The following is a 17,775-nucleotide window of genomic DNA, read 5'->3' as shown; positions in this document are numbered from 1 at the left end:
AAATATCGATGTAATCGTAGTAGTATCGACTAGATACATTCCTGTACTTGGTATCATTACAGTGGATGTCAGGTGTAGATCCACCTATGGCGTTTGTTTACATTGTGACGTTGGTGAGCTATTTTATCCTCCTACGGTGTGTAATGAAGCATGTTTCGCTACTCCTCGTCCTGCAGTGATAATGATACTTGTAAGAAACTTACTTTATTTGGATTAGTGATTTAGTAGTAGCTAAAAGACTGCCGACTGCGGATGGATGTTAGCTGCTAGCTAGCTTGCCTGAGTGCGTTTCAGTGTTATAACTTCACCTCTGGTTTTTAGGCCAAAATGCGTCCATTCTCCCTATTCTGTCTATACACTGTGTCTGCTTGTAAGTACTCTGTGTGTGTGCACTGCCGAACATGCTCCTCTGCTCGTAAACCCAGCAATGTTATGATGTGACGACGCGCCGTCATGCCCGTTAGGGAAAAAAAATGGGAAACCGGTACTTTTCAAACAGAGTATAGTACCGTTTTTGATTCATTAGTACCGCAATACTATACTAGTACCGGTATACCGTACAACCCTAGTACATAGTGATGAAACAGGGTGGGAACGAAGGCCCGTTCTAAGGCGTTCTTTTCGGCTTAAAGGTGGACAAATATTCCTCTAACATGGACATGAAACAGATACTGGTACTGATGGTGATACTGTTGGCTTTTTCCAGTACAACATGATGCCAATAATATTGTGTTGTTCATCCAAAAGTGACACTGAAACGCTGAGATGACCAATTTGACTTACTATAAAGGCGGATTGCATGTGTTTTTTTTAAATGCTATTGTTTTGCTGCAAATCATACATACCGGGTACTCCGCTTCCTCCCACCGCCAAAAACATGCACCTGGGTATAGGTTGATTGGCAACACTAAATTGGCTCTAGTGTGTGAATGTGGTCTGTCTATCTGTGTTGGCCCTGCGATGAGGTGGCGACTTGTCCAGGGTGTACCCCGCCTTCCGCCCGAATGCAGCTGAGATAGGCTCCAGTACCCCCCGTGATCCCAAAAGGGACAAGCGGTGGAAAATGGATGGATGGATGTGGAGCTTATCCCAGCTTGCACTCCGGCAGAAGGCAGACCCAGGACAAGTGGCAGAGCCAACACAGATAGAGAGACATTTGTCTTTTGTCAATTTTGTGTGGGAACCGATTAATAATTTTTTAAAGTTTTATTTTGAAATTAAAGCCTAGTTCTCATATTGTTTGTTTGAAATAGAAAGGGCAATGAAAATATGTTTTACATAACGTAGTAAATAACCGTGATTTCCATATTGATACGCGGTATGGCTCGGTTGGTAGAGTGGTCGTGCCAGCAACTTGAGGATTCCAGGTTCGATCCCCGCTTCCGCCATCCTAGTCACTGCCGTTGTGTCCTTGGGCAAGACACTTTACCCACCTGCTCCCAGTGCCACCCACACTGGTTTAAAATGTAACTTAGATATTGGGTTTCACTATGTAAAGCGCTTTGAGTCACTAGAGAAAACGCTATATAAATATAATTCACTTCACTTCGCTTCACTGATACAGACAATCATGCAGCCCTACTTTGAAATGCACACAGCACAGAATCTACTTATATGACCCAATCCAATCAATTGTGAAGAGGAAACACTACTTTTACTTTGTTACTTGGACTTTCTTGTGATGGCTACATGTGTTTATATCAGTGTGGCCCGCGACACAACACAAACTTAGTCAGGAATCTGATGCCGCCATCTCATTTTTAAATATCTGACAGTGTAATTGCTGTAGCTTTGTCACCATCTTGTGGACATCCTGAGTAATTCAGGTTAATGACCATGAATTGCACTTTGGCATGAACACAGAACAGCATTTTGTATATGACCCAATCCAAACAACCTTTCCCACTCATGGCGCAAATAAACCAACATGAAGTCAACACACTTGGTCACACATAACACAACTTTGTGGGTATTATCAAAAAATGTCCAAGCACAACACATAATTCCATTTAAATACACTACAAAACCTTTGCTAGGTCTTGAAATGTGACCCTGTGCGATATGCTGATGATGTCATGCTTTTTTTTTAATTATTCCTGAAGGCTTTGCTTGAATTTTGCTTGAGAGGTTCCACTTTAGTTGATTTATTCCAGTGGTGTTCTCCCTTTGTGGTTTCCTCATTCAGGTCTCAAGTTGTGTTTAATAGAGCGGGTCAGAGATGATGTAGAACTTGTAAACCTTGCCGCTCGCCTGGGTCTCCCCCAAATTCCTAAATTATGGTTGGGGGCAAAGACCACCATACATTATCGAAACTTCTAACCCTTAGGTCTGCTTAGGCTCTGAGACTTGAGTAGAACCGCAGCGGATGGACCGGGTCATGTACAGTACGAGTCTGCAGAGGAGCCTCCTGGTAATTTTAAATTAGGGAAATGGGATTCGGGTTACCCGCTAATCCAAAAGAAAAACATACTTCCATCTTTTCAAGGAGCTGTTCCTTCCAGCTATCGCCATCTTGCAGCTCTCCTCCTTCTGTTGTATCGTGTGCCCAAACTTTGTCCACTTAGGGGCCACAGACTGACAAACCAAAGGATACGGGGGCCATTTTGGTCATTTTCAACTTCAAAACCAGAAAATGCAATTCTGGTAGACATTTGCTATTAATGCTGAAGAGTCAAAGCCAAACTGAAATGCTAACAGTTAGCACACTGGCCAGATAGTGTCATGTAACACAAAAATATGAGCTAAAAAAGCTAGCATGCTATCAGTGCTATGCTACCATTACCATGCTTACTGTTAGAAAATATAATTGAGGTTTATACTTGCAAAATTAGCTAAAACAAAGTTTGCATGCTAACAGGTGTCATTTGTCAGTAACAAAATGTTTGACGCTGAGTTGTATACCTGCAAAATTTGCCCCCCAAAAGTCTGGCTTGCTAATAATAGAATGCTAACGATTGTGCCGCGGGAGGTTTATACTTGCAAAATTAGCTAAAATAAAGTTAGCATGCTAACAGGTATCATTTGTCAAGTAACAAAATATTTGACGCTGAGTTGTATACCTGCAAAAGTTGCAAAAAAAAGCTAGCTTGCTAATAATAGAATGCTAACGATTGTGCCGCGGGCTGTTAAACAATTAGCTACGGTCCACAGACTCCCCACGGGCCGCACTTTGGACACCTGTGACATACACTATCACATTATAAAAAAACTGTTTTTTTCCTGTGATGCCAGAAGAAACTTGACAAGTACTTGTGTGCTTTCATGTACAGCTGCTGAATCAAAGAATGTGGGGGCCAGTTTGGTAGTTTTCATCTTCAAAACCAGTACCATATACAGTATATATATATATATACCGGTATATATATATATATATATATATATATATATATATATTTTATTTTTTATTTTTTATTTTTTCAAAGAACTAGAACAACAGAGTCAAAGCCAAACTGAAATGCTAACAGTTAGCACGCTGGCCAGATCGCGTCAATTAACAAAAATATGAGCAAAATAATATAAAAATGTTGGCATGCTAAAAAAGTAAAATGTATTACTTTTTAAAACGCCGCTGTGTACACGGACGTAGGGAGAAGTACAGACCTCCAATAAACCTTAAAGGCACCGCCTTTGCGTGCCTGCCCAGTCGCATAATATCTACGGCTTTTCACACACATAAGTGAATGCAAGGCATACTTGGTCAACAGCCATACAGGTCACACTGAGGGTGGCCGTATAAACAACTTTAACACTTTTACAAATATGCGCCACACTGTGAACCCACACCAAACAAGAATGACAAACACATTTCGGGAGAACAACCGCACCGTAACACAACATAAACACAACAGAACAAATACCCAAAACCCCTTGCAGCACTAACTCTTCCGGGACGCTACCATATGCACCCCCCGCTACCCCATACCCCCCACCCCCACCTCAACCATGCCCCCCTCAACCCCGCCCACCTCAACCTCCTCATGCTCTCTCAGGGAGAGCATGTCCCAAATTCCAAGCAGCTGTTTTGAGGCATGTTAAAAAAAATAATGCACTTTGTGACTTCAATAATAAAAATATGGCAGTGCCATGTTGGCATTTTTTTTCCATAACTTGAGTTGATTTATTTTAGAAAACCTTGTTACATTGTTTAATGCATCCAGCGGGGCATCACAACAAAATTAGGCATTACAATGTGTTAATTCCACGACTGTATATAGCGGTATCGGTTGATATCGGAATCGGTAATTAAGAGTTGGACAATATCGGAATATCGTATATCGGCAAAAAAGCTATTATCGGACATCTCTAGCTAAAAGCTAATTAGCGTTCACCTCAAGGACTGCGAGCGAGCTGAGCTGCCGCTTATGTTTCTAGAACGTCAATGGGCTCATAGTGATGTTACTAGTAGTTGACTGGGAGGTGTTTAGTATAATTTGGGGAGAGTCCGCTACCTGACCTGCTAAACACCTATCTGCTTTCTCCAACGTGGAGCACTGACTCCATGCGCTCTGAATATGCAGTGCTGATTGGCTGTTACCGCTCTGCGTGTAACCAATCAGATGGTTGTGTGGGTGGGACAATGCTGGGTGCTGCAGAGACGTACTGACAGAGGTACTGACGCGGAGCCGCTTGTTAAGACTTTAGTTTAGGCGGTGGCTCTGTTGTTAAGAGCGGCCGCCTTAACAACAAAGCGCTGCGGGAAACTCTGCAGTGTTTTTCAACCTTTTTTGAGCCAAGGCACATTTTTTTCATTGAAAAAATGCAGAGGCACACCACCAGCAGAAATCCTTAAAGAATGAAACTCAGCAACCGGTATTGACAATAAAAAGTTGTTGTCGCAATTGTTGGATATGACTTTAAAGCATAACCAAGCATGCATCACTATAGCTCTTGTCTCAAAGTAAGTGTACTATTTCAGTTGTTTTTATCCTTCTTTGTGGGGACATTGTTGATTGTCATGTCATGTACGGACGTACATTGTCTTTGCTCCACAGTAAGTCTTTGCTGTCGTCCAGCATTCTGTTTTTGTTGACTTTGTAGGCAGTTCAGTTTTAGTTTCGTTCTGCATAGCCTTCCCTAAGCTTCAATGCCTTTTCTTAGGGACACTTGCCTTTTGTTTATTTTTGGTTTAAGCATTAGACACCTTTTTACCTGCACGCTGCCTCCGGCTGTTTCCGACATCTACAAAGCAATTAGCTACCTGCTGCCACCTACTGATTTGGAAGAGTATAACGTGGTAAGTCTGCCGATCTCCAGACAGCACAGACACTCAACAACGGCACATTTGCGGATTCTAATTACTGGTTTGCAAAAAATATTTTTTACCCAAATAGGTGAAATTAGATAATCTCCCACGGCACACCAGACTGTATCTCACGGCACACTAGTGTGCCGCGGCACAGTGGTTGAAAAACTCTGCACTATTGCACTTTGAAAAACAGTTTTTTTCCCCTGTTACGTCGAAAGAAACCTCTTCAGTAGTGGTGTACTTTCATGTCCAGCTGCTGAACGCCATCCAGCTGTTTGGTGCCAACCTGGACGACTACCTGCACCTGCTGCTGCCTCCCATTGTCAAGCTCTTCGATGCGCCCGATGTCCCCCTGCAGGCCCGCAAGTCAGTAGCCATGCTTTGTCATCTTTAGCCTTACGGTATGCAGTCATTTGCCTGGGTGTTGTGCTTTTGCACGTACCGTACCAATCACCACTAGTTGTTGTTTTCATGGCCTTTTCAAACACTGAAACAATTGAGCACGATTACGCCAAAAAACAGCAGCAATTTCATGAAGAGTGGTGCATTTAAAGTCTCCTAGTATTTCCCACCGTTTTAAATAAGTCTCAGAGATTCTACCATAGTGATTGGTGCTGGAATTTAGAAAGTAATGTGGGTAAGCCTTACTGAAAACACAACATTCCAGGGCTGATATTCGATAAGTTGATGAACCGAATGATAAATGAAAATTAAGTGGGTCAGTTTTCCATATGTGGGCGTTTGTACTACATAACCCAAAAGCAGTGAAGTTGTCATGTTGTGTAAATGGTAAATAAAAAGAGACTACAATGATTGGCAAATTATTTTCAACTTATATTCAATTGAATAGACTGCAAAGACAAGATATTTCATGTTCACACTGAGAAACTTTATTTTTCGCAAGAATTAGCTCATTTGAAATTTGATACCTGCAACATGTTTCAAAAAAGTTGGCACAAGTGGCAAAAAAGACTGAGAAAGTTGAGGAATGCTCATCAAAGACTTATTTGGAACATCCCACAGGTGAACAGGCTATTTGGGAACAGGTGGGTGCCATGATTGGGTATAAAAGCAACTTCCATGAAATAAATGCTCAGTCATTCACAAACAAGGATGGGGCGAGGGTCACCACTTTGTCAACAAATGCCTGAGCTAATTGTTTAAGAACAACATTTCTCAACCAGCTATTGCAAGGAATTTAGGGATTTCACCATCTACGCTCCGTAATATCATCAAAAAGGTTCAGAGAATCTGGAGAAATCACTGCACGTAAGCCATGATATTACAGACCTTGGATCCCTCAGGCGGTACTGCATCAAAAAGCCACATCAGTGTGTAAAGGATATCACCACATGGGCTCAGGAACACTTCAGAAAACCACTGTCAGTAACTACAGTTGGTCGCTACATCTGTAGGTGCAAGTTAAAACTCTACTATGCAAAGCCAAAGCCATTTATCAACAACACCCAGAAACGCCGCCAGCTTCACTGGGCCCGAGCTCATCTAAGATGGACTGATGCAAAGTGTAAAAGTGTTCTGTGGTCTGACGAGTCCACATTTCAAATTGTTTTTGGAAATTATGGACGTCGTGTCCTCCGGATCAAAGAGGAAAAAAACAATCCGGACTGTTATAGGCGCAAAGTTCAAAAGCCAGCATCTGTGATGGTATGGGGGTGTATTAGTGCCCAAGGCATGAGTAACTTACACATCTGTGAAGGCACCACTAATGCTGAAATGTACATACAGGTTTTGGAGCCACATATGTTGCCATCCAAGCAACGTTATCATGGACGCCCCTGCTTATTTCAGCAAGACAATGCCAAGCCACGTGTTACAACGGCGTGGCTTCATAGTAAAAGAGTGCGGGTACTAGACTGGCCTGCCTGTAGTCCAGACATTGATACTTGTGAAAAGTAATCCCCCGATTCATATTTTCAACAGTCCACTCATTTGAGCAGGAAAACGCTGAACACCATCTTGGTTTTCTACCTGTCAACTGTCAGTTTAGGCTGCTTGACGGCTCCTCATCGCCACTTCAAGATGGCGGCCCAATTTCTCGCGTCACAGCAGCCAACGCTGCGTCTACTTATAAGATGTCTATGGTTATTACCACATAAACCCTCACGAAAGGACCGAAAATTAGCACCGTCGAGTACCGGTATCGATTCCTCGGTACCGGGAATTGGTGCCATATGGATTTTAATATACTTATCCCAACATACAACAACGTAACATTAAGGATTGGGACAGCAGGACGCAACATTAGCTTAGCTATAAGAGCTACAATGCTAACATTACACTCACATGTTAACAACATCATGCTAGCTTAGCATATTCGCCGACAAAAAACAAAGTGATCAAACTGACAGCTTCCACGTCTTTTGGCAAACATCCAGGTTTTATTTCCCATGTGTCACAGACCATCTTTGACGTGTTTTGTGTGACTCCCCTGTCAGGGGTGCCTTGGAGACTCTGGACAGGCTGACAGAATCCCTGGACTTCACCGACTACGCCTCCCGCATCATCCACCCCATCGTCAGGACGCTGGACAGCACGCCAGAGCTGCGCTCCACCTCCATGGACACCTTGTCCTCGCTGGTGTTCCAGCTGGGCAAGAAGGTAGCTACACCAGTGTGTTTCAACCTTTTTTTTGAGCGGAGGCACATTTTTTTTCATTGAAAAAATCTGAAGGCACACCATCGCAAGAAATCATTAAAAAATGAAACTCGATATTGACAATAAAAAGTAGTTGGATATGCATTTAAACCATAACCAAGCATGCATCACTATACTTGTCTCAAAGTACTGTCACATCACGCCGTGACTTATTTAGACCTTTTTGGTGTTTTCCTGTGTGTAGTGTCTTGCACTCCTGTTCCTGTTTTGTTGGTATTTTCCTGTTGCAGTTTCATGTCTTCCTTTGAGCGCTGTTCCCCGCACCTGCTTTGTTTTAGCAATCAAGACTATTTCAGTTGTTTCTATCCTTCTTTGTGTGGACATTGTTGATTGTCATGTCATGTACGGCGGGGGTCCCCAACCTTTTTTGCACCAGGGACCGGTTTAATGTAGGCATTATTTTCTCGGACCGGCCTTCCACGTGTGGCAGATAGATATGGCAAATAAGTGCATGAAAAATTAATAGATGAAAAAACTCACCATACCATTCAATTAGTGGAAGCCCCTGGCCTTTTCCCTTTGCAAAAAAGTTCTCCATAGACTTTAGTTTTTTGCTCATTTTTGCTAGTAGTAGGCTTTGTTTTGGCTTTAGTATCTGATGGGTTATAGGTGATACATCACATTCAAGGACAAGAGCATGGATATACAGAATAAGAAAGCTAGAAATACTTGACATTCGTTCCAATAGATTTCTAAAAGTTATGTATTCCTATTTTGTGCAATATTTCATACATAAATACACTAATGTTAGCTTTTTTGGTCCAATTGTACATGCGTAAAGACATCTGTTATTGCTAACTACTTATGTAGTAGGACAATGTGCAATAATACCAGCACTTTAACTTACTAGGCTAAAGAAGATGGGTATTTATTTCCTTCAGCACAATTATTATATGCAACAATTTAGCACTTCTCCATAAGCCTTATGCACTTTAACTTCTGTGGTCACTTTGTTCCTGATCTGCCCTGATCTTAGGTCATCAACCTGCAGATGGAACCTAGCTTTTGGCTACGATTTGGCCCCTTTACATTTTATATGTTTATTAATGGGGCGGTATATCTCAGTTGGTAGAGTGGCCTTGCCAGCAACTTGAGGGTTAAAGGTTCAATCCCCGCTTCCGCCATTCTAGTCACTGCCGTTGTGTCCTTGGGCAAGACACTTTACCCACCTGCTCCCAGTGCCACCCACACTGGTTTAAATGTAACTAAGATATTGGGTTTCACTAAGTAAAAGTGCTTTGAGTCACTAGAGAAAAGCGCTCTATAAAAATAATTCACTTCACTAATGTGCATTGTCCCATGTAACAAAGATGTAACAAATCTAGCAAATGCCAACTTCATATTAGGAGTTTTATAATACATCTATGAACAAGCTTATTAGTGTGTCTGGTGGGACTGGCGAACGTTAAGTAGGGGAAAATGCGGTCGGTTATAAATTATTTAATGTCTCTGCGCGGCCCGGTAGCACATGCATCACGGACCGGTGGTTGGGGACCACTGATGTACGGATGTACTTTGTGGACACCATCTCTGCTCCACACGCTGTAAGTCTTTGCTGTCGTCCAGCACTCTGTTTTTGTTAATTTGCAGTAGGGTTGTACGGTATACCGATATTAGTATATTACCGCGATACTAATGAATCATTTTCGGTAGTATACAATCTCTGAAACGTACCGGTCCTGCACCCCCCCGCGCCCGTGTCGAAGTCACGTGTTGACATTGCTGATTTTACAAGCAGAGGAGCATGTTCAGCAGCGCACACAGAGTACTTACAAGCAGACACAGTGTGTAGACAGAAAAGGGAGAATGGACGCATTTTGGCTTAAAAACTAACAATAAAGGTGAAGTTATAACACTGAAACGCCCTCAGGAAGAGGTGCTTTAAGACATGGCTAGCTAGCTAGCGGCTAACATCCATCCCCCAGTGTTTAAGCTACTTCTGAATTACTAATCCTCGTCTCCATGGCGACAAATAAAGTATGTTTCTTACAAGTACTGGAGGACGAGGAATAGCTAAACATGCTTCACTACACACCGTAGCTCACCGGCATCAAAATGTAAACAAACGCCATTAGTGGATCGACACCTAACATCAACTACAATGATATCAAGTCATTATCGATACTACTATGATTACGTCAATATTTTTTGGCATCACAACATCATCTTTTGTTTAAAAAAAAAAAGATTTTATGTTTATAAAGTCAGGAAATATGTCCCTGGACACATGAGGGCTTTGAATATGACCAATGTCCTGTAACTACTTGGTATCGGATTGATACCCAAATGTGTGGTATCATCCAAAACTAATGTAAAGTATCAAACAAGAGAAAAATAAGTGATTATTACATTTTAACAGAAGTGTACGGTAGATAGAACATGTTAAAAGAGAAAATAAGCAGATATTAACAGTAAATGAACAAGTAGATTAATAATTAATTTTCTACCACTTGTCTTTAATAATGTAGACAAAATAATACCGTATTTTTCGAAGTATAAGTCGATCCGGAGTATAAGTCGCACCGGCCGAAAATGCATAATAAAGAAGGAAAAAACATATATAAGTCGCACTGGAGTATAAATCGCATTTTTGGGGGAAATTTATTTGATAAAATCCAACACCAAGAATAGACATTTGAAAGGCAATTTAAAATAAATAAAGAATAGTAAACAACAGGCTGAATAAGTGTACGTTATATGAAACATAAATAACCAACTGAGAACGTGCCTGGTATGTTAACGTAACATATTATGGTAAGAGTCATTCAAATAACTATAACATATAGAACATGCTATACGTTTACCAAACAATCTGTCACTCCTAATCGCTAAATCCCATGAAATCTTATACGTCTAGTCTCTTACGTGAATGAGCTAAATAATATTATTTGATATTTTACGGTAATGTGTTAATAATTTCACACGTAAGTCGCTCCTGAGTATAAGTCGCACCCCCGGCCAAACTATGAAAAAAACTGCGACTTATAGTCCGAAAAATACGGTAGGTAGATAAATGACACAATATGTTACTGCATACGTCAGCAGACTAATTAGGAGTCTTTGTTTGTTTACTTACTACTAAAAGACAACTTATCTAGTATGTTCACTATTTTATTTAAGGACAAACGTGCAATAAGAAACATATGTTTAATGTACCCGAAGATGTTTTGTTAAAATAAAGCCAATAATGGAATTTTTGTGGTCCCCTTTATTTAGAAAAGTACCGAAAAGTATAAAATAATTTTAGTACCAATACCAAAATATTGGTATCGTTACAACACTACTTTGCAGCCAGTTCAGTTGTAGTTTCGTTTTGCATCGCCTTTCCTAAGCTTCAATGCCTTTTTTTAGGTGCACTTACCTTTTGTTTATTTTTGTTTTAAGCATTCGATACCGTTTTACCTGCATGCTGCCTCCCGCTGTCGTCTGCATATTGTGATCATCCATCCATCCATCCATTTTCTACCGCATGTCCCTTTTGGGATCGCGGGGGGTGCTGAAGCCTATCTCAGCTGCATTCGAGCGGAAGGCGGGTACACCCTGGACAAGTCGCCACCTCATCACAGGGCCAACACAGATAGACAGACAATGACAAACCATATTGACATCTACAAAGCAATTAGCTACCTGCTGCCACCTACTGATATAGAAGAGTATTACACGGTTACTCTGCCGAGCTCTAGACAGCACTGACACTCAACATTGGCACATTATTTGCGGATTATAATTACTGGTTTGCGAAAAACATTTTTAACCCAAATAGGTGAAATGACATAATCTCCCACGGCACACCAGGCTGTATCTCACGGCCGCGGCACAGTGGTTGAAAAACACTGCGCTAGAAGACTGCCGGCCTTTTATGACTTCCTGCCAGACCGCTGACGTCACGGACCCATGTGACGGACCGGTGTTTGCCAACGGGGGGGCTGCTATTTATGAGCGGGGATGAGGTCACGGCTGCCCCCTCCTCAGTCATCAACGCTATCGTTAGCATTCCTGGCGTAGCCACGTCTGGCAACATGCGAAAAGCAAGCTTTTGATCTCCTGTCAGACCAGTTTGATCCTCATTTATTTGGCTCAGGAGGAATTTAGGCTAAACTGTATAATTAGGAGCACTTTTATTGACTTGCTTTCCCTTCCTCTCGTCTGCAGTACCAGATCTTCATCCCCATGGTCAACAAGGTGATGCTGAAGCACCGGATCAACAACCAGCGTTACGACATCCTCATATGTCGCATTGTGAAGGTCAGTCCACGCTTGATGTTACGCCAAACACCATTTTCAGGCCACTCGTGCAACAAAACGTCATATTCTTAGTTAGTTGTTTACCACCCATTGGCAATCTATTGGTGACGTCTGGGGGCGACTTTATCTCATAATTTGTTATAATGCAGTGGTGTCCAAAGTGCGGGCCGCACATTCTAAAAATACTACCGGTACTTAGGAAAAAAAAGTGGAATAATAACTAAAATATGTTTTTTGATGGGTCATTAAAAGCAGTAAAAGTATGGCGTGGCGGGCTTGGGAGAGTGTCCGTGCCAGCAACCTGAGGGTTCCTGGTTCAATCCCCACCTTCTACCAACCTCGTCACGGCTGTTGTGTCCTTGAGCAAGACACTTCACCCTTGCTCCTGATGGGAGGTGGTTAGGGCCTTGCATGGCGCACGAGTATATAAGCCACACCCACAAAATGTTTGAGGAACAAATATTTTCCATATATTAGCCGCACCGGACTATAAGCCGCTCCCACTGAATTCTAGAGTTAAAATATGTTTCCATATATTAGCCGCACCTGACTATAAGCTGCACCCACTGAATTCTAGAGTTAAAAATATGTTTCCATATATTAGCTGCACCTGACTATAAGCCGCACCCACTGAATTCCAGAGTTAAAAATATGTTTCCATATATTAGTCGCACCAGACTATAAGCTGCAGATATATACGTTGTGAAATTAGTTATTTACACAGAAATATTCTGTAAATGTTAATTTACATACCTTAAATGTTTCCAAACGGAGTCTGTAACACAGCAGTAAAACGGCTGATCAAACAAAACAGAAGTCATCGTCATTGACTCCACTAGCTGCGCAAGCCAGCTCTCAAATCAGCTTTGTGAAAACAGGAATTTGTGAAAGTGAAACAATACAAAAAGAATGTCATTGTAAGTTAATAATACTAACACAGACGTAAATGTGTTAGCATATTAGTTAATGCTAACAAGGATGGTGTCATTAAAACATGCATGAACACACTCCTGCAGACATCACACATGGGACAGTTTTGTAAGTAAGAATTGTTTTAGTTATATTGTAAGACTTACCAACGTTGCTTGGAGTGATGAATGAAGAATCCATACGAGTAAAAACACTGTTGACGGCTAGAAGACGGAACAGCACTTCTACTTCCGGTTGAAAGGACTAAATGGAAGGACACTGCAGCGTGCTTACGTAGGCTTCTCTGATGCACAGTGACAACGCTACCAACTTTTTAAAAGAATATGGCAACTCTTGTGCCGACTTCTCCGCTCCCAAGTGATGCAATGCTTTTTTGTACAGCTTTTGTGTACAGCTTTTGTACTTGTGTATATATACATACCTGTGTATGTATGTATATATATATATATATGTGTGTATATATGTGTGTATACTGTATATACATACCTATGTGTATATATGTATATATATAGGTGTGTATACCGTCACGATCAAAAGTTTACATACACTTATAAAGAACATAATGTCATGGCTGTCTTGAGTTTCCAATACTTTCTACAAATCTTATTTTTTTGTGATAGAGTGATTGGAGAACATACTTGTTGGTCACAAAAAACATTCATGAAGTTTGGTTCTTTTATGAATGTATTATGGGTCTACTAAAAATGTGAGCAAATCTGCTGGGTCAAAAGTATACATACAGCAATGTTAATATTTGCTTACATGTCCCTTGGCAAGTTTCACTGCAATAAGGCGCTTTTGGTAGCCATCCACAAGCTTCTGCTTGAATTTTTGACCACTCCTCTTGACATAACTGGTGCAGTTCAGTTAAATGTGTTGCTTTTCTGACATGGACTTTTTTCTTCAGCATTGTCCACACGTTTAAGTCAGGACTTTGGGAAGGCCATTCTAAAACCTTCACTCTAGCCTGATTTAGCCATTTCTTTACCACTTTTGACGTGTGTTTGGGGTCATTGTCCTGTTGGAACACCCAACTGCGCCCAAGACCCAACCTCCGGGCTGATGATTTTAGCTTGTCCTGAACAATTTGGAGGTAATCCTCCTTTTTCATTGTCCCATTTACTCTCTGTAAAGCACCAGTTCCATTGGCAGCAAAACAGGCCCAGAGCATAATACTACCACCACCATGCTTGACGGTAGGATTGGTGTTCCTGGGATTAAAGGCCTCACCTTTTCTCCTCCAAACATATTGCTGGGCAATGTGGCCAAACAGCTCAATTTTTGTTTCATCTGACATCACATGGACAAAGATAAGACCTTCTGGAAAAAAGTTATATGGTCAGATGAAAAAAAAATGTAAGCAAATATTAACATTGCTGTATGTATACTTTTGACCCAGCAGATTTGCTCACATTTTCAGTAGACCCATAATAAATTCATAAAAGAACCAAACTTCATGAATGTTTTTTGTGACCAACAAGTATGTGCTCCAATCACTCTATCTCAAAAAAATAAGAGTTGTAGAAAGTATTGGAAACTCAAGACAGCCATGACATTATGTTTTTACAAGTGTATGTAAACTTTTGATCGCAAATGTTCTATATTTTGAAATGCAAATGTTGATGCTCCTCTTGGATACACGTAATAAAAGTGTTTGATGTTTTTTGCTGCTAAATTAACCACAACATTAGCGCCGCATAAAATATTATGTCGCTACTTGGACAAGCGGTAGAAAATGGATGGATGGATACTTGTTCCACGTTTCCTCAGAAATAATGTTAAAAAAAACAAAAACTTAAAGCTTTATCCAGATGTAATCGAAAATTAGATCGATTCCTCGGTACCGGGAATTGGTGCCATATAGGTTTTAATATACCTAACCCAACAAGCGGTAGTAAAACGGCTGATCAAACAAAACAGAAGTCATCGTCATTGACCCACTAGCTGCGCAAGCTAGCTCTCTAATCAGCTTTGTGAAAACAAGAATTTGTGAAAGTGTAACAATACAAAAATAATGTCAATGTAAGTTAATAAAACTAACACACACTCGTAAATGTGTTAGCATATTAGTTAATGTTAGCATATAAGTTAACGAGGCTGGTGTCATTACATTACGATAGCATGTACAAATATACATGAAAACACTCCTGCAGACATCACACATTGGACAGTTTTATAAGTAAGAATTGTTTTAGTTATATTGTAAGACTTACCAACGTTGCTTGGAGTGATGAATGAAGAATCCATACGTGTAGAACCGCTGTGGACGGCTAGAAGACGGAAACGGCACTCCTACTTCCGGTTGAAAGGACTACAAAAACATTTCGGTGGATCTCTCGTCTCCACTATGAAGCTAGTGTTAAAGTCAGCACACAAAGGAAAGTACATTAATATACACCTACACATACATGTAGGAATCATTTTAAATCAACAATACAGTTTGGTATAAACTGAAATAACCATACAGGATAAAAGTTGGCTTTAATGCTACTAGCTTAATGCTAACATACAATGGACAGGCTAACGAAAATTAGCATAGTTGAACATACGAGATTTTACCAGAACAAAATTGACACTTACAGACATGTACAGTAGGGCTGTGAATCTTTGATTCGATTCTTGGTGGTCACGATTTGATTCAAACTCCATTCTTGATTAAAAAAAACACCCCTAATATACATTATTCACCAAAACTGCTCTGCACTCTGTGCTGACTAAACTACGGAAGCCCGCTGCTCAAAGCTCAAATTGTAAAACACATAATACAATCAATGTTTGGTGTAACATGACTAGTGGCACACCAATCACCTGGAATGTGAAGTTTTACCTATTGTACGTTATTGGGTAAACACTGGCTTCTCAGTGACTGTACGGTTAGCACTGGAGCAAATAATAATAATAATATGTTATATTATAATACTAATACAATTTTATAATACTAATAACAAATATTAGCGTATTGGTTTGTTGTTAGGCAGGAAAAACAGATCATTTTTTCCCATTATTTCTAGTTTTCCTGAGTTTCTACTGGCACAGTTCCTCTAAGTGACATTGATTGCATGCGTAAGGCCTCCAGACACATCACCTCATGTTGGATTGATGCAAACAATACTGTAATCAAGCAAAACATTCTCTGCAACATATGCAAATAATTAGCTAATCATTAGCTAGGAAGGGTGTGCACTTGTTCAACTGTGTGTGTGTGTGTGTGTGTGTGTGTGTGTGTGTGTGTGTGTGTGTGTGTGTGTGTGTGTGTGTGTGTGTGTGTGTGTGTGTGTGTGTGTGTGTGTGTGTGTGTGTGTGTGTGTGTGTGTGTGTGTGTGTGTGTGTGTTCATAACAGGGCTACACTCTGGCAGAGGAGGAAGAGAACCCTCTCATCTTCCAGCACCGCCAGCTCCGCGGTAACCAAGGCGACGCCCTGGTCAGCGGCCCCGTGGAGGCGGGCCCAATGAAGAAGCTGCACGTCAGCACCATCGCCCTCCAGAAGGTCAGAGAGAGCGACGACAAAAACAATAGTTTTGTTTGGGGGTGTCGGCAACGTTACCTTTAAGGTGTGCTCTATGCCGTGCACAAAATAGATCCAATCTGACTGTAAACAGCATAACTATTTGTTCTGTAGGATTTTGCAATGCGACTGTGAGTGACAGCTGACGACAAGCGCCCCTAACAGATAAAACAATCATCATCAACACTGTTCATTGCGACGTCTTTCAGGATGCTTGAACAAGGACATCAATTCCATCCAACACTTTCACGGAGCAAACGCGTTTCATTTTTGGTCATGACCACAACAAAAACATGAGTAAAAAACATCTATCTAGCAAAACTGCTCATTTTGTGGCATACATTTTTGTATTTGTAAACCTTACAAAACACCTGATTCTCGTAAAAATCAAATAGATACACTATTACAGACATTTTTAGACATATTGCATGTTTGGTTTTGGAGTTATGTCTATATAACTTTCATATTTAGTATGACAGATATACTGTCATATTGAGTAAAAAAACTAATTTGTGTCTTTGCAAATCTTACAAAAGATATTTTTTTTGTAAAACACACAAAGATACATTATTCCAGGCATTATTAGACATTTTGCATGTTTGGTTTTGAAGTTATGTTTGAATAAATTTGTATTGCTTTTTTTCGGATTATCTCAGGATTGTAAGAACATTTTGTATTTGCAAACCTTACAAAATCGTATGTTTCTTTTAAAACTTACAATGATACATTATTTCAGGCATTACTAGCCATTTTGCATGTATGGTTTAGGAGTTATGTTTAAATAACTGTCAAATAACTGCGGCGTGGAGAAGTGGTCGTGCCAGCAACCAGAGGGTTCCTGGTTTGATCCCCACCTACTACCAACCTCGTCACGTCCGTTGTGTCCTTGAGCAAGACACTTCACCCTTGCTCCTGATGGGTCGTGGTTAGGGCCTTGCATGGCAGCTCCCGCCATCAACGTGTGAATGTGTGGGTGAATGTGGAAATAGTGTCAAAGCGCTTTGAGTACCTTGAAGGTAGAAAAGCGCTAAACAAGTATAACCCATTTACCATTTACAAACTGCGCCAGTTTGTCATCTCAGCCACTGATGCGTTTAGGGCCACACAAAAAGTCAGACAACTCCAATACTACACATAAAGTGTAAATGCTAGGTGGTTACTCTATGACTCCTC

The 17,775-nt window shown here is 40.8% G+C and overlaps 1 protein-coding gene across 1 annotated transcript in view; it reads left to right on the top strand.

Annotated features, from left to right (window-relative positions):
- The window catches only part of mtor (mechanistic target of rapamycin kinase), a 277,393-nt gene that overhangs the window by 73,986 nt on the left and 185,632 nt on the right, over positions 1–17,775 (top strand). Inside the window, exons 22-25 of the mRNA XM_061985591.2 lie at positions 5,499–5,611; positions 7,702–7,864; positions 12,074–12,166; positions 16,438–16,584. Of these exons, the coding sequence (XP_061841575.1) occupies positions 5,499–5,611; positions 7,702–7,864; positions 12,074–12,166; positions 16,438–16,584 (516 nt within the window). The remainder of the gene's footprint in view (positions 1–5,498; positions 5,612–7,701; positions 7,865–12,073; positions 12,167–16,437; positions 16,585–17,775) is intronic.

Source organism: Nerophis lumbriciformis, linkage group LG23, assembly GCF_033978685.3.
Source record: "Nerophis lumbriciformis linkage group LG23, RoL_Nlum_v2.1, whole genome shotgun sequence".
NCBI lineage: Eukaryota > Metazoa > Chordata > Actinopteri > Syngnathiformes > Syngnathidae > Nerophis > Nerophis lumbriciformis.
The sequence above is the reverse complement of the archived record's forward strand: the minus strand, read 5'-3'. Positions and strand labels throughout refer to the sequence as shown.